The sequence below is a fragment of the Syngnathus leptorhynchus genome, chromosome 4 (assembly GCF_054491065.1).
Source record: "Syngnathus leptorhynchus isolate UIUO chromosome 4, UIUO_Slep, whole genome shotgun sequence".
In the NCBI taxonomy this organism is placed as follows: domain Eukaryota; kingdom Metazoa; phylum Chordata; class Actinopteri; order Syngnathiformes; family Syngnathidae; genus Syngnathus; species Syngnathus leptorhynchus.
Window position 1 is genome coordinate 12,524,516 of NC_141198.1, and position 20,479 is coordinate 12,544,994.

The 20,479-nt window shown below is 40.3% G+C and overlaps 3 protein-coding genes across 7 annotated transcripts in view; 1 reads left to right on the plus strand and 2 right to left on the minus strand.

Moving 5' to 3' along the window:
• Nucleotides 1–111: 111 nt before the first annotated feature.
• On the minus strand, nucleotides 112–3,466 carry LOC147058181 (adenine nucleotide translocase lysine N-methyltransferase). Its single transcript, XM_085910442.1, has 6 exons — nucleotides 3,217–3,466; nucleotides 2,240–2,415; nucleotides 1,289–1,393; nucleotides 916–1,056; nucleotides 792–842; nucleotides 112–720 (listed from the first exon to the last, which is right to left on the minus strand). The coding sequence occupies exons 2-6, from the start codon at nucleotides 2,405–2,407 to the stop codon at nucleotides 544–546; spliced, it is 642 nt and encodes a 213-aa protein (XP_085766568.1). The 5' UTR covers nucleotides 2,408–2,415; nucleotides 3,217–3,466; the 3' UTR covers nucleotides 112–543.
• On the plus strand, nucleotides 3,325–11,609 carry rab3c (RAB3C, member RAS oncogene family). 2 transcript variants are annotated; one of them, XM_085910440.1, is made up of 5 exons: nucleotides 3,325–3,475; nucleotides 5,551–5,775; nucleotides 8,133–8,251; nucleotides 9,534–9,658; nucleotides 9,873–11,609. In XM_085910440.1, the coding sequence occupies exons 1-5, from the start codon at nucleotides 3,458–3,460 to the stop codon at nucleotides 10,061–10,063; spliced, it is 678 nt and encodes a 225-aa protein (XP_085766566.1). In that variant the 5' UTR covers nucleotides 3,325–3,457; the 3' UTR covers nucleotides 10,064–11,609. The 2 variants fall into 2 exon arrangements, with proteins under 2 accessions (XP_085766566.1, XP_085766567.1); XM_085910441.1 differs by lacking the exon at nucleotides 3,325–3,475 and adding an exon at nucleotides 3,792–3,904.
• A 778-nt stretch (nucleotides 11,610–12,387) lies between these two features.
• The window catches only part of pde4d (phosphodiesterase 4D, cAMP-specific), a 92,487-nt gene continuing 84,395 nt past the window's right edge, over nucleotides 12,388–20,479 (minus strand). For all 4 annotated transcript variants that reach the window (XM_085909048.1, XM_085909051.1, XM_085909049.1 and 1 more), the window contains exons 7-15: nucleotides 20,242–20,335; nucleotides 19,935–20,110; nucleotides 19,523–19,621; nucleotides 19,274–19,438; nucleotides 18,383–18,482; nucleotides 17,387–17,541; nucleotides 17,146–17,268; nucleotides 16,871–17,053; nucleotides 12,388–16,785 (exon numbers count right to left, since the gene is read on the minus strand). In XM_085909048.1, coding sequence (XP_085765174.1) covers nucleotides 16,267–16,785; nucleotides 16,871–17,053; nucleotides 17,146–17,268; nucleotides 17,387–17,541; nucleotides 18,383–18,482; nucleotides 19,274–19,438; nucleotides 19,523–19,621; nucleotides 19,935–20,110; nucleotides 20,242–20,335 — 1,614 coding nt within the window. In that variant the 3' untranslated portion in view covers nucleotides 12,388–16,266. The remainder of the gene's footprint in view (nucleotides 16,786–16,870; nucleotides 17,054–17,145; nucleotides 17,269–17,386; nucleotides 17,542–18,382; nucleotides 18,483–19,273; nucleotides 19,439–19,522; nucleotides 19,622–19,934; nucleotides 20,111–20,241; nucleotides 20,336–20,479) is intronic.

The window sequence follows — 20,479 nt, forward strand, 5'->3', positions numbered from 1 at the left end:
CATTTCATTTTAGGTAAATGGAGTGCGCATATTACCTTGCATCAAACCTCAAGATGTTTTTGTACGTGGTGGATTAGTTTTCATGTGCAACTTCTTAATATGTTCAAGCCTATTTATTTTTTCAATTTTCACCAAGGTACATTTTTCAATGTTGTTAATATTCTTTATGTAACACTGTACAAGCAACCACTTAATGATTCCAAACAAGCACTAGTGATGTTCACTCAGATATAACCACTAAGTCACTAAAAATCCATTAAATATTTTCAATTTTAATTTCATAGTAATTAGGACAAACAAATGAGATGTCTTAAAGACCCAGACTTAAAAAAAAAAAAAAAAGCTCACCTGCTAGTTTTTCACATGTTAGAATTTACATGTGAGCAGAAAATGATTTGTCTTATTGAAGGTGGTTGACTCGTGCAGGACATTCAGATATACTCCGATGATTCAGTTTCTTAAATAATCATCCTAATCTTAATTCATGAAAAAAAAAGCATTGCAAAACTGAGGGTCACCTGAGTGACCTCCTGCTCCCTCACATTAATTGACATTTTGCCTCAGACTGGACCTCACAGTGCCAATGTCGTAGGCCCACGTTTGGTTAAGTCCTGAGCCGAGAGTGGACTGGTGAGGCCAGCCGGGGAAAGGGTAGCGGCAAGCGATGACTCGTGCATCGTCAGGAAGCTCTTTCAGCAACTTCTCTCCGAGCACTTCCATCTGTCCAACCATCGGGAGAGGCTGCATCAGCCAAAGTGCTATTGCGTAATGCTAGGAAAACGTTAACTCACCACTCCTGTAGCAAGAAAAGCCGTCACATTGTTGTACTGTGATAAATCAGTCTGTGGGTAGAAGAAATAAACTCAATGTTAGTATAAAATCCATAAATAAATAATCGCACATCCATGCATTTACCTTCCAAAAGTCTTTTTTAACAAAGGTAGCCTGGCTGGAAGGCAATGCAGTCCAACGGGCTTTTGCCCTGGCATACGCAACAAGAATGGAGTTAATTTCGAAGCCAGTGCACTTGAAGCCAGCAGAGGAGGCAGCAAACACCTGAGAGATGACAACATAAAAAAATAAAATAAATAATAATCTCATTTAGGATTTTCTATAGCGCTGGGCTGGTTGCAAGTCAAACACAGGGTGCATTTAATTTCATTTATTAGGTTTGGCATTAGCTTTGGCAGAGGCCATCACTATTCTTCCTGGAGCCCAATTCCACCATTATTACCTTTAGAGTGCAATACATTACACACTTCAAGCTTAGGCATAGCAGCTCACCCACCACTCTCCCATCTCCTGATCCCAGATCTGCTAAGCGACCTGTGCGCCCATCAAGCAGCTTCATGATGTTCAATGTCTGATCCCTACAGGAGGGCAAATAGGGCACCTGGAGAAAAGTACACATACATCAATTAATTACACCCACTGGACACTGCATTAGGTACATCTGCACAAGTTAATCTATGCCATAAACACTTATTATACAAGACACCCTTTCTTCACAAATATAGGTTTTGATGTATTCTAACAACTATATAGGTCCTTTCTTATTTCTTGCAGCCAACATGCATATTAAGTTAAAAATACTTGAAGAACTATATGTAATTGTAACATTGCAAACCACACCCATAGGGAATAGTTAAAAACATTCTAATAGATTCAACATAATATAATATTAAATATTTAGACACAAGTAACATGAAAATAGATATTTATAATAAATTCAATTTAATTATTATATTTTTTTCAATAATCTGAAAACAATTCAAATACAATAAATTATTAAAAATTATTACACATTACACTAGTGCATCTCAGATTTAAATATGTAGTAAATATTTGTGGACCAAATAATTGCTATCAAAGGCGGGATTACTAATACAGCTCTTGTACTGGTTTTATCTTAGCATGTATATGCATGATCATTTGTCCAGTATCATTTCTGGCATATCATTGACATGTTAGGGAATGATGGGAAAAGATGAATAAACTACAAGGTAATGGTACAAAACTACAACTCACTTAAGGACAATCATCTCCAGATCAGCGTGTTTTCTTGGTCTGATTGTGGAAAAGAGTCTGGCATTATGTCCAACAAAGAATCTCTTTCATATGTACAATAATCAAGGCAATTTAGGTTACAGGTGACTTTTCTTTGCTAATTTTGTTGGTATCACTACGCACAAAAAAGCCAAATGACAGTTTAAAGGGGGGGGGGGTAACATTGAAGCACCTTAAGGTTGTGCGGGATTTTCCGGAAGCCGGGCATGGTGAAGAGGCTCCACAAGCCATAGAGGCCTGTGAACAGGGCACCAGTGCAGGCCGACAACACCGGATGAGGATTGCTCAAAGGAAGGACCTTCTCATAGTCCTGCAGGATCACTTCGATGGAGTCTTCCATTGACAATTCTATGAAAGAAAAAAAAAAGTGTTTCAAAAGATTAGCCATGTTTTTGTCCTCTTGTCTAAGCAGTCAATATCATTCACTTTTTTGTCTAACAAACTAGGTAAAGTATAAGCTTCTCTAATAATGGAGATTATGTTGAACAATACCATCACTTTATTTGTGCAAAAATCACCATAAAAATTGGTTCACTACTCCCACATATTGGCCTTAGCATGAAAAGTAATGGTTTGATATCATTGTGCGAGGCTTGGTCTCCCTCCCCAAATAGGGGGGGGGGTTAGGTGAGGAGTGGGTAGGTGTCTAGATGGTTTGGTACTGTCCCTACTCTATGTCGAGATAGACGTGTTGTAGAAAAAAAAAATGCATGTACATTACAGGTTTTTGCATGTATTTTTTTTATGTCATTGTCATCTGGTTTAGGTTTGCTAAGGTCTAAATTAGCTCAGTTGCATCAAAATGATGACCTTAACTTGACTCGAGTTTGGCCATTAATTAGCAGATCGATTCTTGTGCAAAAAAAAAAAAAACACAGGGCGCTACTTTGGACCTTTTAGCCAGCAACACCTTCTAGAAAAAATGTGCATCCTGCACTATCTGGTGATTAATTAAAAGATTTGTTCATTTTTATTGCGCATTTTCTTCCACAAATTCTTTGCGCACGACACAACTATTAAAACTGTCTGCAAGCGTGGCAAAAACGCCACACGATGAAGAAAAGTGCCCAGAAGCGATGTGAAAATATGCTGTTTATTCATAATAATGCTGCGATTCACATGCAGGCTTATTAATGCAGCCTACCTTACCTGCTACTGGAGCGACTTTACTGCGTACTCTTCAACACCCAAGCCACCATTACGGGGGAGGGCAGCTCCCACCGTAGCCGGCCTATGAGCACACTTTTCCGGCCACTCGTCCTATCACAGACGACTCCAAGCTCCATAAAATCGCCCATACTGCTCCCTATGCTTGACAGCCGCACAATAGTAGTTTTCAATCTTATGCGATCACGTCATTGATGTCCTCATCTTTAGTCATCTAAACACAATGGACTTATACGGCAAGGTAAGGAAGCGGTATTTTATGACAGGTTATTTATCACACTACGTTGTCATCGTAAATCACAGTTATGTACGCACGTACCGCGTTGCATGCTGGTAACTGTAGTCAACGCTCTTTTTTTTTTTGGCAGTGGATGCGCTTCCGCATCTGAGCCGTATGAAAACTACAACTTGATAATGATGACGTCAGTAGCCATTCGTACTGTCACGGGAGGGAAGGGGGTAGAGGAAAGCGAGAAGGGAGGGGGAGGTGGAGGGAACAGCTCCCTGGTGCTGAAATTGCTTCAACACAGCCAACGAGCGAGGCGCAGTGGGCAAGAAGGAGAGGGGGGAAAAAAAGACGGAAAATAACAAAAACCCAACAAATATTGATTAAAACAAAGGAGGAGAATTTTGACACAAATTGAACTCGAGCCAAAGTCCTTGGAGACAGGTTTGTTTATCAGCATGTCTATTGGCTTCATTTGTGAATGGCTCATATAATTCGTCATAAATGACCTCGCTAGCGTTAGCTGGTATGCCCCCTTCTCCCCATTACCACCCCCCTCTACCTCCTCCTCCATTCCTATCACATCGTGTCATTCTTTTTATTCATTATTCGTTTATTAGTCGTGTGTGTAAATGACAGCGCCTCAATGGTGTGCCCTTGCAAGTGTTTTTTTTTTTCATAGTAGACACAAAGATGCAAAGTGGATGCTAAAATGATTCTATTTTTAAATGATAGCAAGGCAGCAGATGTTTGGCACAAATGAATGCGGTGATTTTGCTCGTACGGTTCACCTTGGAGCAAAGATGATTTTGTGTGTGCGCGCGTGCGTGCGTGTGTCTGTCTTTGTGTGTCTGTGTGTCGGTAAGTGGCCGGTTGGTGACGTAGAAACGAGCAGGTCAAACATAGTGAGAGAAGGTTATTGTATTTATATGAAGCATTTAGTTGGTGACTGCATCAGGGGCAGGGGTCGCAGTGCCCCACCTAATACAACAGATGGTACTATTTGGGGGGTTTTGGATCATTTTGCGTCACAAAGCAACATGCCAGAGCAAAACTGTAATGCACGTCAGCTTCACGAAACTTCATAAAGCAACAACCCACACAGTATACAGCGTTTTTGCCTCTCATTCATCATTCATTTGCACAGATTTAGGAAACAGATTGAAACCAACACATCATTTTGTTGTTTCTATGATCATTACGGTACACGATGACGGTCAAATACTATACTATATTATAACATGTCAATATTTATTACGAATAGTGGTAGCTACATTTATAGGTGTAAATGCTCATGTAGACATCAGTGAATATTTTTTTTTCTAAATAATACAAGTGCTGTACTGTATACATAAATTACTTCAATAGCCTCAAGCTGTTTAATATTTAAAGATGTAAATGTACTTTTTGTGTGTTTGTTGAAATTTAACAAGTGTACTTTTGTGTTAGATCAGTGAAAATCACTCCAATATACATACGTGACTGAGCAAAATTGTAAGACTTGACATGCGACTTGCTTGATCTACATCATGATTTCACTCAACTTGCTTCAAATTTGGTTTTGACTCAACTTGACTTGCTTGATTTTTAATTCCTCTGTAATTTAAGACTTGCTTGAGACTTGTAAGTTATGACTTGAGACTTGCACATTGTAATGTACTTTGTATGTGACTCAAACCCACTTTTGGAGAATAATGTTGAAATGTTGGGAGTAAACGATTAAATGTCACAAGAATAAAATCACTCTTGGAAGAAAAAAAGTTTTCATTACTATAAAAAAAAATATATATTTTTTTAAATCGCAGCAAAATAGTGGTCATCATAAAACCAGATGATCCATCAGGCCTTAGAATTATTTTTATATTCTCATGGAATGACCCTCAGACATTTTCCAAGGTTGAACTGCTAATAAAAATGATTTGTTTGTTTGTCTGTCTGTCTGTTAGCCGGCCGGCCACTCCCTTTTTGAGCGCTTAAAAGTAAAAGCCATATCCTGCTTACAAATGCAGCCCCTTCCCATCCTTTTCACGACGTTGCCGAGCATCTCCTCCAATAGCGAACTCCTCATCCTCTCTTCACTGTCATTGCAGATGGCTGCCACTCAGGATGCAAAAGGCAAAGGGGAGGGAGGTGACCAAAATTTCGATTACATGTTCAAGCTGCTGATCATCGGCAACAGCAGCGTGGGCAAGACCTCCTTCCTATTCCGCTACGCCGATGACGCCTTCACCTCGGCCTTTGTCAGCACCGTGGGCATCGACTTCAAAGTGAAGACGGTGTACAAAAATGACAAGAGGATCAAGCTGCAGATATGGGTACGAAATGACAAATTTAAGGGTTGGTTATAAACCAATCATGTATTTTGTCTTTGTGCTTTGACATTCATTGGAATTGGGGAGGCAGATGGAAGTCTGAACATTTGTGAGCGGAGCTCAGTAAGTGTTAGCTTGGCGCTCAGCAGGAGGGGAAGAACACACACTCACACGGTCACACCTTGTGTGTGGAAGTGAAGCTGAGCTGAAGCTTTTTTTTTAATTAGGACTTGCAGAAGCACATTGCCTCGTTCTTGCTCTGTCACCCATTTTCCCTTCCATCTTGAATTTCACGCCAAAGGTTAACGTTCCTGTCGAAAACGCCATCTCTTGTCGTTAAACTATTTTACAGCAATTAGCCAGCCCCTGACATTCAACTCCCGAGATTTGCTTTCAACAGCATCGTGACTGTCTGATGTGTGCATTTTTAGTGCTAAGTTAAATGTCCTCCTTGCTCTCAAGTAACTGCCTGGTCGTCTTCTAATTGGTCTAAGCTGACACTTGCAGCCAGCCTCTTATGGCTGCTGGATGACAGCGATTTATTGGATCTTATCTATATTTGATGATTTAGCGCAAAATTAATCCAGTAATAGGGACAGAGCCATGTTGAAAATAGCAAAAAAAAATCTGTCTGGGATCTGTCTCCGCTCCCCCTCCCCAGTTTTACAGTCATTAGAACACGTCTATTCTTTTTATACATGTTGTAACCCTTTTTTCCAAACCGCCCTTGAACGCATCGTGACAATTTGCCACAATCAATCACAGACATAATAGACAAGACAGACTTATGCTGCCTTCTGGCCATGGCAGAAAAGAAAAAGAGCAAACCAGACTGCCAACCTACTGTAAGTTAAATTAGTCTGTAATGTGTTGCAAATTTAATGACAAATTACCCGAGTCTATTTAAATGCCATTTTTTGTGACAGAAAAAAATGAGACCAAGATACCATTGAAACAAGGGCTGAGCTTCTTGGTCACAATTCCAAATGATCTTATGCTCATAAAAATTGGCTTGAACAAATCGGTGCCCATGAAATAATGGCTGCAAAAATGTAATTTCCAATATTAATAGTTTAGATTATAAAACATAATTGACAAAGTTAATTAGTATTAAAAATAAATGCCTCCGCCCAACCGCTCTCTGCTTGATGGTGTCAGCTGTTTGCATTGATTTCCTGTCAGCGTCCAGCCCGGCTTTTCATTTGCACGACTCAGCAGTTTTTTTTTCCTCATTCCAGTCATTCTCTTGACATTTAAATGACAACAAATCACCGGAGCAATGCTCTCAGCTTTTCCTCTAATGAGTCTCGGAAAAAACTGTACTATCATCTTGGATTGTATAATCAAGCAACAGAAGCCCAATTATCTATAGCTTTTTTTTTTTTTAACGACTTTATTAAATATTTTTTTATGTGTGTCATTGCAAGGAGTTAAAAGGTCAGTGGTGTGTGTGTGTGTGTGTGTGTGTATACATGCAAGTTCAATCTCTGCCGAGTGAAGGTCAGAGTGTGCCTCAAGCTCCAGCGAGCACACTGCGGTGATAGCCATGCGCATGCCGACGGATTGCAAAGCGTGGTAAAGTGGCGCCAAGTGGAGCAGCCAAAAAAAGCCCTCCAACATGATTCACAGACAGACGCTTCCCGCAAAACACACTTTTCTGTGGGCGGAACAAACTGCCCAGAGCAAACGGCAGACCTCGTGTTGTCGTTATGTAACTCGTGGCAAACGGGACGAGGAGTAAACAAATAGCCCACACGTCCTCTTCTACAATCAAGCACATCAAAGCATCATCATTTACATTTTCATTGAGATGTCGGAGAAAAAGGTGCAACGGCGGGCGTTTGTTTCCACGGTGATATTTCGCAGTATTCTGGTTTTCCACTGGGCGGAATTTACACCAGTAAAGTAAGAGCAGTTTCTTTTTTGTTTATGCAATTGCATCTCAATTGACTTAAAGATTGAACCACTGATTTAGCAAATTGAAATCCTTCACATTTTCTTTCTAATGACCTAGTTGGAGATTCAGCAGCAATATTACATACACACAATTGAATAAAATCCAATATTAAAGCTGAGAAAGAAATTCAATCTTGATGTCAAGCGAACATAGAAAGAAAATATTTACACACTTGGCTGCGCTTTTCGAGGAGACGCTAAAATTGAGTCACTGTTCTGTGTCAGTGCAGATTTATTGCAAGGCACTCAGCAGAATGATGTCTGCACGGTGAACACGACACAAAGGATGCGATTAAATGCGGCCATTGCATCCTGCGTGGTTTATGCTCTCTTGTAATCAGATTGTCATGGACAGTTATGTATGCACATGACAGTGAACAGTACATGTGTGTGCGTGTGCGTAGGACACAGCAGGCCAGGAGCGTTACAGGACCATCACCACGGCCTACTACCGCGGCGCCATGGGCTTCATCCTCATGTATGATATCACCAATGAAGAATCCTTTGGCGCCGTGCAGGATTGGTAAGTTTATTAATTGATAGGCTTTTATTTTGGGGCTGCATGTGCATAATAGACTTTGAAATGTCCAATGCTAATCAAGGTCACATCGTGTTGTATCATCTGAATTGGGTCACATTCAATCATTTTTAGAAATCAAGTTTCTGGGTGGTGAATACAAAACTGCTTGTTAAAAGTCACATGCAAACACGCTATGGACAATACAGTACATCTCATTTTGAATAAGATGCCAATTCAAGTTTTGTAGTCCTTGAAAATGCAGAACCAGACGAGCAAAGGTTGTGAAGGAGAAATGCTGACAAAAACAACAACAAAAAAAACACTAAGGATCAAGAGACAAGCGCAACATTACCAAACTGCTGTATTCTGTTGGTCTTATTGCTACATTCCGTTTTAAATTTCACTGCTTTTCATAGAGTAATCCAATCTGCACCCTGTATCGACTTTTTGTGCCTGTCACTTTCATTTCGCTTCCTCCCATCGCACCCTGCGACGTATTGCGAAAAAAAAAAGCATCGCCATGGCAACCATTCTTTCCTCCTGAATTAAACTGTGTGACGTTTTTATACGTATCCTGTCTGCGACAAACCTATTCTGGTGCTGTCGCGCCACACAGATGTTTTTTTTTTTTTTTATCTTCTTCTAAATGAGTCATACTGTATCTTTGTACACATACACAGCATGTCTGGGTGTCTTGCCGCCTCTTCTGCTTTCCTGTTTTTTGGAAGCCTTCATCTTCGCTGGCCTACTTTTGAGTGGGGCTGCAGCACCACAGGAGATATTTGCTCCTTAAGCTCTTTCTCTCAATGCGCCTCACTGAGTCACAGGGACTCTTTTGCACAAACACTGACGCATCGTTTGGCTGCAGGACTTTTTAACAATCAAGTAAAGTGGAACTGCTGATGTCGGATGTCCAAAAGTGTGAAACCTGCTTTAGTGACTCGCATTTTCCTTCACTTTAGACCTCTCCTGGAGAAGATTTTATAAATATTCGCCTCAATGTTTGGAGCAGTCGTAATAACAAGAAAAAAAAATTAACCTACATAGGAGTGCACAAGTTCATCCCAGAACAGCACTTGACCCACTTTCCCTTTCCTGCCAGCAGTGATTCACATAACAAACGTTGAGGCAATCTCAACCTTTGACCTGTCCAAATGGCAGACCAACTTCACAACATGCCCATCTCTCTGTTCCAGCTGAAAAGATTCCATGCAATCCGGTGACCCAATAACAACTTGTCTTTGTTGTTTGACCGTACCATGCGTTCTTACGTTGTTGTGCACAGGTCGACCCAGATAAAAACATACTCGTGGGATAATGCGCAAGTGGTGCTTGCCGGTAATAAGTGTGATATGGAAGAGGAACGAGTGGTGTCGGTGGATAACGGCAGGCTGTTGGCGGAACAGCTGGGTAAGTGTGAGAAAGACCTTATTAGCGGGCTGCACCTTGAACTAAAGTGTGAATTAGACATTCGAAGCTTTCCTAGCAACTATATTGAGTATCTGTATTTCGAAATCTCTTACAGGAAATGCTAACTCGAAATGCTAATGTAAATGCAAAAACTGCATAACTATTAAAACATAAATGGTAAATGTACAAATTTCTTGTTAAACACTCGACAAAGGCTTTGAGTTCTTCGAGACCAGCGCCAAGGACAACATTAACGTCAAGCAAACCTTTGAGCGCCTCGTCGACCTCATTTGTGACAAGATGTCCGACAGCTTGGACGGCGACCCCGCCGTTACAGTTGGAGCGCCCACCGCCAAACTGACAGACAGTGCTCCGCCGCTGCAGCAGCCCAGCTGCAACTGTTAGTTTCACTTACTGTATCGTGTTTTTGTCCCCCACAAATCCTTCTTCCCTTTCCCCTCGCCATCTGGGCCCTTTAGTGGTAGAGATATTAAAATGCTGTCGTGCTATCGCCTAACCTTCGTCACTTTCTAATGCGAGCAAATAAGAAGTTACAAGATGTGCTATTAGAGACACTGTCAATAACCTCCATATTTGTAGTCCACTCCATTGTAAAGCATCCAAACAAATGAAAAACAGTGATTATGTTGTGTATTTAAAGGAGACATATTATGCAAATGCTTTCACAATTTTAAACAGTTCCGAGATGTCTTGAACGAATGAACTGATCACTAAAGTAACCCTAAGCCCTAACCCTCAGCCCTAACACTAACCCCTTATTCTAAACACTAGTTCAAATAAGACACAGAAGTGAGCATGCAACTATTTGGATACAAGCCATTAAAAAGTGAAATCTCCATCATATGTCTACTTTAAATGTTAGGCTGCCAAATAGGGCACTCCTCAATCAGTATGTGTTTGTGAATGAACTTTTTGGAACTTTTCACATGTTAAAAAAGTGGCCTTTAAGCATCCATCATGGCCTGACTTCTGTTTGCGTTTTTACTTTTTCGCGTCGTCCTCCGTCGAGGCCCTTTTTAGCATGCCGCCTAAAAAAGGTCAATCACATGTTCGTTCATCTTAAAATAACAATGTCGTAACAATGACACAGCACAGGAAGTGTACTACACAGCTAGTTGGGGATGGGGTGGGGGAATTGATTGTTGATTAGAATCGTTTCCTATTGTAGTCAGCATGCCAATGAAGAAAGAGCTCCTCCTAGTGGGTGCTGAGAGCACTGCAAACGTGAGCTGTAACCAGTTGATTTTTTTTTTGTCTCCTTAAGGCCCTTTTGGCTTTTTTAGAACACTTGCAATCAATGAAATATGTGTGCCAAAAAAAGACAAAAAGATTTAAAAAAAAAACAAACACTCATTTTAGGTTTGTTTGTTTGTTGTGTATAGGCAACAAAATAGCAGGAACATGCATGACCTTGACATTATGAATAAAATAAATGTATACATGTACAGTATATATAAATATATATATATAAATGCTACGTTAACAGATTTAAAAAAAAAGCATGCTTGCGGCGCTCGCCGTGACATGCAAATGGGCCAATAAGTGCAATATTTTCTGACTTTAAAAGCCTGTAAATACTCTCTCCATCACTATAACTACAGTGTGTGTGTTCCATTTTGTTTGGGTAAATCATTTTGTAAGACAAAAAAAACAAAAACAAAAACAACAGATGGCGTCCCCGCTCTACATGTCGGTCGTGTCAAACTGCAGTGTTGTCGTGAGGATTCAACGAGACGTTGTGCATGGATGCGGTGTGTCAGAATGTGTGCGTAATGTTCGAATTTGATGCAATGAATAGCCATGAAAGAAGATATTATCGTATGGATCTCAAGGGAAAATGTCTGCGTTAGAGCAGGGTGATTTGCATAACTGATGAGATATGACAGAAAGTTATGTTTGAGATCGTGAAAAATAAAACCAATTCAATGTCCTTCTGGGGTCCTCTGTTATTTCCATTGTGGTGTCAGCGTTTAGACTTGCACTATAATATTAGCTCTAGCACCATCTAGTGTTGAGCGTACGCACGCGCGCACACGCACGCACACAGTGTGAGGGGAATCATTCATTACCAGCAAACAAATTCCAACATTTACTATTTTGCATATTACTTGTAAAAGCAGGTACATAAAAAAAGATATGAAAAGTTTGACATAAATAATAGAAAAAAAATCATTTGAGTTAAAATAAACAGTTTTAAATGGATTTATGTAAATGCCCCGTCACTCGTATTGACATAAAGAGGATTTAAGTGACCTTACCGGCTCTCTGTTCAGATCTTTGTTTCTTTTTGGTACTTTGTATTTGACCTGCATTCTGTGTTGCGGTGATATTTCTTGCTCATTCCGTTTTCTTCCTGGGATACTTAGTGACATGCAGGTCAGTCGAGTGCGCACACGCTCTTTTTTTCCTTGATTTACGCAGGTGCGTAACGTGCACGCAAAATGAACTTTCTCAACACTGACTGATGAGTAATCCATTATGTTGACATATTTTTTGTCAATATGTAAATGTTTTGTTTGCAAAGTTCAATCTTTAATATTATTTCAAACAGACAAATATTTCAATTAATTTAACAATGTGCAATTAGTAATTACGTTAAAAATATTTGATGTATTCACCTTTTGTGGGAAAATTGGATACCGCAATATGTAATTTAGCTAAATGTGTCTTTTTGTATGCATAATTGAAAAAAACGATGAAATACCCAATTTAGGCAGAATCAACCCATGCTTTTATTTAATCCATTGCATATAAAACATTTTTTTTTTCATTCTTTTTACTTTTTTATACACAAAGTGTTATGCTCTACAGTTCTATCCAATAGACTGCAATCAACAAGGATTCCATTAAAATAACATTTGGAATTGTCCTGTGAAACGTCCAGACAAGTTGGCATTCTAAAGACATAACCCCAAAAAATAATTGTCCTGAAGACCTTTTTATTTTCTTCTTCTTTTATTTCAAAGTTACAGTTTGTGTTTTTCCTTTCATACCATTAAAAAATAAAAGACAAAGAACAACAGACTGTTTCCATTGGGCCAGGGCTGTTTAGCATCTACAGTATATGTGTCAGAAGAAGCATCTCTGTTTGCCGGAGTGTTGTGTTCTATTGCCAGGAAGGGAAGGAAGGAAGGAAGGAAGGAAAGAAGGAAGGAAGGAAGGAAGGAAGGAAGGAAGGAAGGAAGGAAAGGGGATGTTTATTAGCGATACACACACTCATTGTCAGTGTTTCAGCCAAATTTAATGCAGCAGCGGCTGAATGTGCACATGTGTGTGTGTGTGTGTGTGTCGCCAAGCCTGTGTGCTTTCCATGAGCAAAAGGTTTGGCTTCAAACGTGAAACAAAAAGGCATTTTATCAAGAGGTGAGGCCCTCGTTACGGTGGCCCAGAAGTAGCAGAAACAAAGAAGCAAAACAAATGTACTTGTTGTGAAAGAGCCAATCGTTGACTGATGAAAACATCTTGTGGTTTTTGTTTGGCTGCGACAACTTCACAGTACAAAGTTCCCAAAAATACATTGAAATGTTTGTTTCCGTATTGTATTGCTAAATGTGACTAAAAGATACTTTTTGTCGATTTATGTCAATTTTTATATCGATTTTTGCGAGGCTACTGACCATTGATTGTTGTTTATTTGTTTTTATGTCTTTCTTTGTTAAAACTTTTTATGTCACTATATTGTGACATTGCCATCCCAAATAATACTGTGATTTAAGCCACAATTCCAACAACATGGAAATTTGTTTTGAGTTTTGCAACTTTGTCCTTGCAGGCCACCATATGTTTCTAATGCAGCAGCAGAAGAAGATAGAAAGAAAAAAAGGGGCGACAGAGTGTTGGATTTAAGGCACAGCCCATGAGCCAAGGAACAGTTGCTTTTTAGAAATTAATTTGGCTTAAACCCCCCTCGTTAGTTGCCCCCACCCAAGCAACATTTTTTAAAACCTTATGATTATTTTTTTCTCTGACACATTCTCTCAACAAGAGGGACGCGATTACAGCCACACCATCACCAAAAGGGATGATTAAGAGTTGACCATTTACAACAAACGGATGATAGTAATAACATTAATAATAATAATAATAATAATGATAATAATAACTATATAGTATATACACAACAACAAATATCATGTTTGTAAACAGCGATTAAACCGAAAAAGATCGTATTACAGATAAGGGCATCAGGTGAGCATGAGGGGGGAAATGATGGAGGGGGGAAAACATTTGGCACAAAAAAAAAACAAGAAATCAAATAAAGTAAAATAAATAAAATGAAAAAAAATCAGTGTGCAGTCTTCAAGTGTGTTTTTTTCTTTTTGGCAACTGCTGATTGTGTTTTATGTACACAGAAGAAGAAGGGAAAATATAAGAATAATATTTGGGTTTTTAAACTGGCAAGCATGTCTATGGTACAGTGACTTTTGTACTGTACCAACTTATTAGGATTCAAATTAAGGGAGGAAAAAATATATTAAGAAGTTATGTATGGAAATGGTGGAAAAAAGCGTTTGAGTGAGGGAGACAAGTTGGCATGTTAGATTAATTAAAAACATCTAAAATTGATTGAAGTTGAAAATGAAAAAACATTGAATGGAAATAAAAAATGATATAAAAAAATGGAAAAAAAAGCAAATAAACCAGATTAAAAATATTGAGGAAAAAAAAGGATCAAATTCAAATAAATTACAAACTACCAACTTAAATGCAGTGAAAAAAAACAAAAGCAGAACAGGAAGTGACAAAACAATAAAAAATAAAAAAAATCACCCCGCTAATCCCTAAACATGGTTACTAGTTGTATCAAAAGAAATAAAGGTGCTTTTTCATTGTATGGACTAGAAAGCATTGCATTGTCTCAAAATGCGTTCAAAAAGAACTGTAGGCAACAAGAAGATTTAAAGGCTTCACCCCACTTCAACTTGTGTGTGTGTTTTTTTTTTTTTTTCACCTCCTCCATGGTCAAAAGAAAAGCTAATCATAAAGTCCTAGCAAGTTAGCCGAGTGGGAGTAGATTAAGGAGTATAAATGCTATCGGAGCAAGTGCAAACACCTCACAAGAGTCTCTCACACACGCACAAAGACCTTATTGTACGCTCTCACTCAGTAAAACCAAAGTGTAGAAAAAGACCAGAAGACAACATGACAAAGACAGTATCCCTCCACTTTCCGAGGAAGACTTCCACATCCGTAATGTGTTTCTAAAGGCCATCATGCACGCACGCACACACACACACACACCCTCTCAGACTTAGGAGAAGAAGGTCAAATGATGGAGCAGGAAATACGGCACCTTAGTGTGAACAGGAATATAAAGTTTTCCTGAGTGCAAAAACAACAACAACAACAACAAAAAGTGACAGAGTACCGGTGGGTGGACATGTTTGAACTAGACGTGCGCTTGGCATGTTTGAGCGGCGCTCATGTGTGCTGGGTGTCAGCTGAAGCCTGATCTATACTGTAGGCCTTTTACAGTCAAAGGCCATTCCAAACCGTGCTGGAATTGCCACAATTCTTTCTTTAGCTCTAGCTGTTCTGTTCAGTTGTCATGTGCAAGGTGGTGGTTGTTACCATTAGCTGGTGAAGAGCACATGATGGTCAGATGTGGACTTTTTGACATTGTGGGGTTTATTTCAAGTACGCAAGATGCAAGAGGCTAATTTGTGGATTATTTTTAGTCATTCTATTCATGCTGCTTTCACAAGAGGGCAATTATCATGGATAACTGGCACGGATATAAAATAATAATCATATGACAAGAAAATTGCATGTCAATGTCTGCCACAGCTTTTTTTTTTTTAATTTGGGATTATTTCTAGTTATTCTATTTATTTCTATTGTGAAGTGGCGATTATTATTAATTACATGACACGCACATTGCCCATCTGTAAGTGCACGGGGTGGATGGTTTTTTTTTTACTATTTTGAACTGCCTTTTTTTTTTATTCTGTGGATTATTTCAAGTCTTTTCATTTCTTTTTTTCTAATCTAATAATGTCGGCATTGCATGTTGGTTCCAAATGGTGCCGGGCTACCTCTGAGGTGAAGTGTACACATCACAACTAAACATTGTGGACTCAAGCACGGTTCAAACGGCCTAGTGCGAGCATGCGTGAAATTTTGCAGCGTCATCTTTTGCTCGTGTGCTACAGTCTAGAGCAGGCTTAAAGCGTAGGTCAAGTCAAAAAATGTCTTCACAACATGTTCAAAATGACCTCACTAGTCTAAATACAGTATTTCAGATTAATGTTGTGTTTATGGAACATGAATTAATCAAATTATTTAAATCAACCTGTTTTTATCATTCTCCGGGGCGGCCATTTTGCCTTGTACGGCGACTCCCTGCTGATTCCACTTAATTCATGGTCCACAAATACGGCACATATCAGAATGTTGTGTATAGAGAAGCGACGCGCCATCAAATTTATGACTGTGGAGAAGATTTTGGACTTGACTTCCCCTTTAAAAGCAGTATCTGAGTAGGGCAGAAGGGGAACATACAAGTAAGATAAAAACATACCCCCCCCCCCAAATAAAAATTCTATAAATAATCATTACTAAGAAGCAGTTCATCACTCCCTAAACTGTTATGTGTCAGGAGATTTCACTTCCGCCTCATCTTCCTTCCCTTCCGCTACCGCCTCTTCTTCTTCCTCCTCCTCCTCCTCCTCCACGACACATGTTTGCGAGCAGGAAGAGTCGCCCTCCTCGGCGACCTCCTCTTCCTCGGCCACCTGCTCGTCCAAGGGAATCTCAGTGCATTCCGAGTCCTGCGTGCAGAGGGTTTTGGAGTCCGTGCAGCTGTTTTCATCCTCGTCCTCATCTTCCTCTTCTTCTTCATCCTCCTCCGGCTGGCTGCCACTGTCTTTCTCCGTGTCCGACTCGCCGTCCTCCTCCAGTGTCAGCTCAAACTGGAACTTGTCCCCGCCCGGGTGCCGCCCGCCGTCCTCGGGCTCGTCCAGGGTGGGCGAGGGGCTTTGGGGGATGGTGCTTTGGTACCACTCCCGATTGTCCTCCAGCGTGTCCAAAATGTCCTGAGCGTCCGGATGCACTAGGTCGGCCCACGTCTCCCACAGGGGGTGCACGATGTAGTCGATGAAACCCACCTGCGCACCGGGGGACACTTTATGAGAACTGACCTGGTTGGTCCAACGCAACACAAAACCACCGAAGAATTACAAAGAATCTCACCTGGCTCTTTTCGACAGAAGCGTTGTGCTTGTCGCACATAGGGCTGATTTCCATGCCTCGCTCCCTCTCGCGGTCGCCCTGGCTGAAAAATTCCTCCATGATGCGGTCGGTCCACTGCCTGTACAGCTGCAGCGGCTTGGTGGGGTTGCTCAGGTCGGCGCAGTGAACCATGTTCTGCAGAACCTACAAATCAAGTTGGTGATTATTATTCCAAAAAGTTTTCAATTGAGCTTTGGAATAGACCGTGTTTAGGACGAAATGATGTGAAAATGGACCTGTATCCGGTCGGAGTAGTTATCCAGCAGCAAGACTCCCGAGCTGGTCACCTTTTTAGTTTCCACCATGGTTTTCAGGTCAGCCAGGAGATTCATGTGCTTGGACATGTCAGTAGCCAACACCTAAGATGTAAAGCAGCACGTTAGGACTCATCAGGAGAACAAATCAACACTGGAAGATTTAAACACAACTGTAAAGTGATTGATAGATAGACAGACAGATCGATGATTTTGCACTCACAATGTCGATGACCATCTTGCGCAATGATTGTCGTTGTTTTTTGGTGAGATTCTGGAAGATGTCGCAGTTCTCCTCCTGCAGGAGCTTGAAGCCCACGGCCAGGTGGTGGTTCTCCAGCACTGATGCGTCGTTGTACATCAGCGCCAGTTCAGAGTCTGCCGGGACGGAAACAGTGAGACATTGAAGATGCTATTAAAGCTAAGAAAGGAAAAGGCTTTTCTTCTTTTCTTCAAAATTTTACGTTTTGGTATAAGGCTGTGACGTAACAAAAGGTGAAGAGAAGCTCTGTGAAGATTTTCCAAATGTACTTGAAGTAACAATGATTGGCAGGAAATAGTGCGATTTATTTAACAGCTGTGCCATTTCGTTCAACCCAGCTCGTGAAGCAACTTGTTCTGAAAGTGACCCTGCTGAGTTTCCCAGAAGAGCTGCTAGCCTGAGTGGCTAATAATGTTGAGTTGAAGCTAAACATCACGTTTGATGAGCCACTTTGAACTCCTGACAGCACGAGGTCACCTGTCTTCACACGTGAACAGATGCACACACGTGAAGCTCTGCCACGTGGACATTGCATTTGTTTCTGTCTCTGTGTGGTGTGTGTGTGTGTGTGTGTGTGTGTAATTGACTATTGATTTATTTTTTTTTAAATATGAAATAAATATTTCATTTCTTAAATTTACAATGTGAATAGGAGCAAACTGTATTTCACTGTCTAGAAACCTTTTTCCGTGGAGCACTTACTGATTTCATAAATATTCAAAATACTATATAAATATGATTTTGATTATTAAATATAATTGATGTTCGCTTTTCTAGGACTACCGGGACAGTTAGGTTGTAATCGATTCAATGCTGACAATCAAATGACTTGGATGAAAGAAAATATTCACAAGCAAGCATATAGTGTGTGTGTGTGTGTGTGTTCCCACGTGAGGAGAGAGTATTGTGTGACCAAAAGTGATGTAGGCGCTAAAATGACACCGCTTATAGACTCACTGGTGTTGATGAGGAACTGGTTAGATACTCCTGGGTGGTCCACGTCGTGAATGGCGCTGGCAAAAATGGCGGCAAGGATCTCCAGGTCCGTGAACACCGCCTGCCAGCAAGGGAGAGAGAGAAAGGAAGAGGGAATCAGAAAAGCACAAGTTAAAAATATCCCCACAAGCACGAGCCATTGATTGCAGTGAGCTCGGGTTTGATTGAAGCTTATTGTGGCGTGCTCACTGGTGCGTTCATGCTCGTGTGTATGCGAGCGTGAACGCGCTTCTTCTTCAGTACACGGTGTTACGAGACTAAAAACATCACTTTCCGAGAAAAAACCTGTCTGCTAAGAACATTGACAAAGTGTTATGGGGAAAAAAGGTCATGAGAAAAAGTCACAGTGTTAAGAGATATATAATTTTGCAAGTAATTTTGCCATAAGTCATGGAACTAAAGATTATGATTTTACGACAGGAAAATTAAAGTGATACTCACAGTACTAAAGATGTATTTTTTACACAAAAAAAAGTACTATCTTGCAAGAAAATCAAATTGAAATGTTACGTATGGTACTAGTGATGTCATTTTACAGGGAAAAGTTTGACAACAAAAAGACACATTTTTACAAGAATAAAGATGGAATTTAATGGGGAAAAAAAATTGTCAAAATTTCTACGGTTATGAAAAGAAAGACCTTATTCAAGAAAGAAATGACACAAAAGTGGCATTACAAGGGGGGGAAAAAAAATCATAATAGTACAAGAAGAAACTTTTTTAAAGAAAAATGCCACAACTTTAGAATTAATATACCAAAGAGGGAAGCGGTCTCAGTTTTGCAAATAAATAAATAAATAAATAACCCAAAAAATTTGTGTGTGTGTGTGTGTGTGTGTGTGTGGTCCTGACCTCAAGCGCCGGTGTGGAAAGCAGCACGTGGGTAGACTGTGTGACGTCAGCAGCGTGGATATTGTTATGATAGGCCACGTCGCCGTGATAGTGGTCCTCTAAGGTCATCAAATAGGTGATAAAGGTGTCCAGTGGAATTTTAAAGGTTTTCAACAAGTCTCGCTCCTGAAACAAACAGCAAAGAATACGTTTTTCATATCCAAAGGCTGACTTAATACCGTTTGGTGAGCGGGAGGCAAGAAGCACTACCTGGAATATGGTGTACATCATGACTGTCAGTGGCCGATTCCCAGAGAATTCGGAGATCTTAAAAACGTTAAGGCCCCATTTGTTCACTTGTTCCAGCTCCTGTTGGATAATCACAAGAAATACAGTATTTGAGTTTCAAAGCCAAACCGACACAATTAAAGCACTACTTTGGTGTCATCCTGGTGTTATTAGGTTTTAATTCATTGATGGCGTTTTTTTTTTGTTATTTGTAACGTTGATTTTAAACTACTCAGTTGTTACACAGTCTGTTAGCACCATCTAGTGGCGAAAGCTTAATACTGCAGAAACGCGATGAGCTTTTATGGTAAAACTACATGGTCTTACAGCACAGATATTGGCTGGAACAGTAAAGGGTGAACGGAACAGGGAAGAAAAAAAAAAGGGCATATACCTTGCCCAGCTCATCTTCCGTCTCCGTCTTGACGCCAAAGCGAGCAATGTTGGAGTTGGTGAGGCTGGAGGAGTGTTGCAACTTCTTGACACCGCTGATCTGAGACATAGGCTTGTTCTTCTTCTCCTTGTCCTTTTGAGACTGAGGTGACGGCATCTCGACCTCATGTTGCTTGTCTGCAAAAGTCGGAAGAATCAGATGATGGTCCAAAAAGCTGATAGAGGATTTCGCATGAGGGATCAAGTAGGAGACAATATGGTGCCTCATAAAAAAAAGTAGAAATTGAATATAGAAGAACCCGTCTCACCTAGGAAGGTGCTGGAGATGAACTCAGACACCTGATTCCCAGAGCGACTCATCTCTGACAGGTGAGTCAGTTCTCGATTCAACATCCTTTTGAACTGCAAAGAAACACACGTGTCTCTTTATAGGGTTACTTCGGGACGCGCCGCATGGAATACAACAAATACATGAACAAAACATTCTAGACTTAAGTACTGGCTCATCCATTTATCCAGGAGGTTGTTCTTCCACATCACACTAAT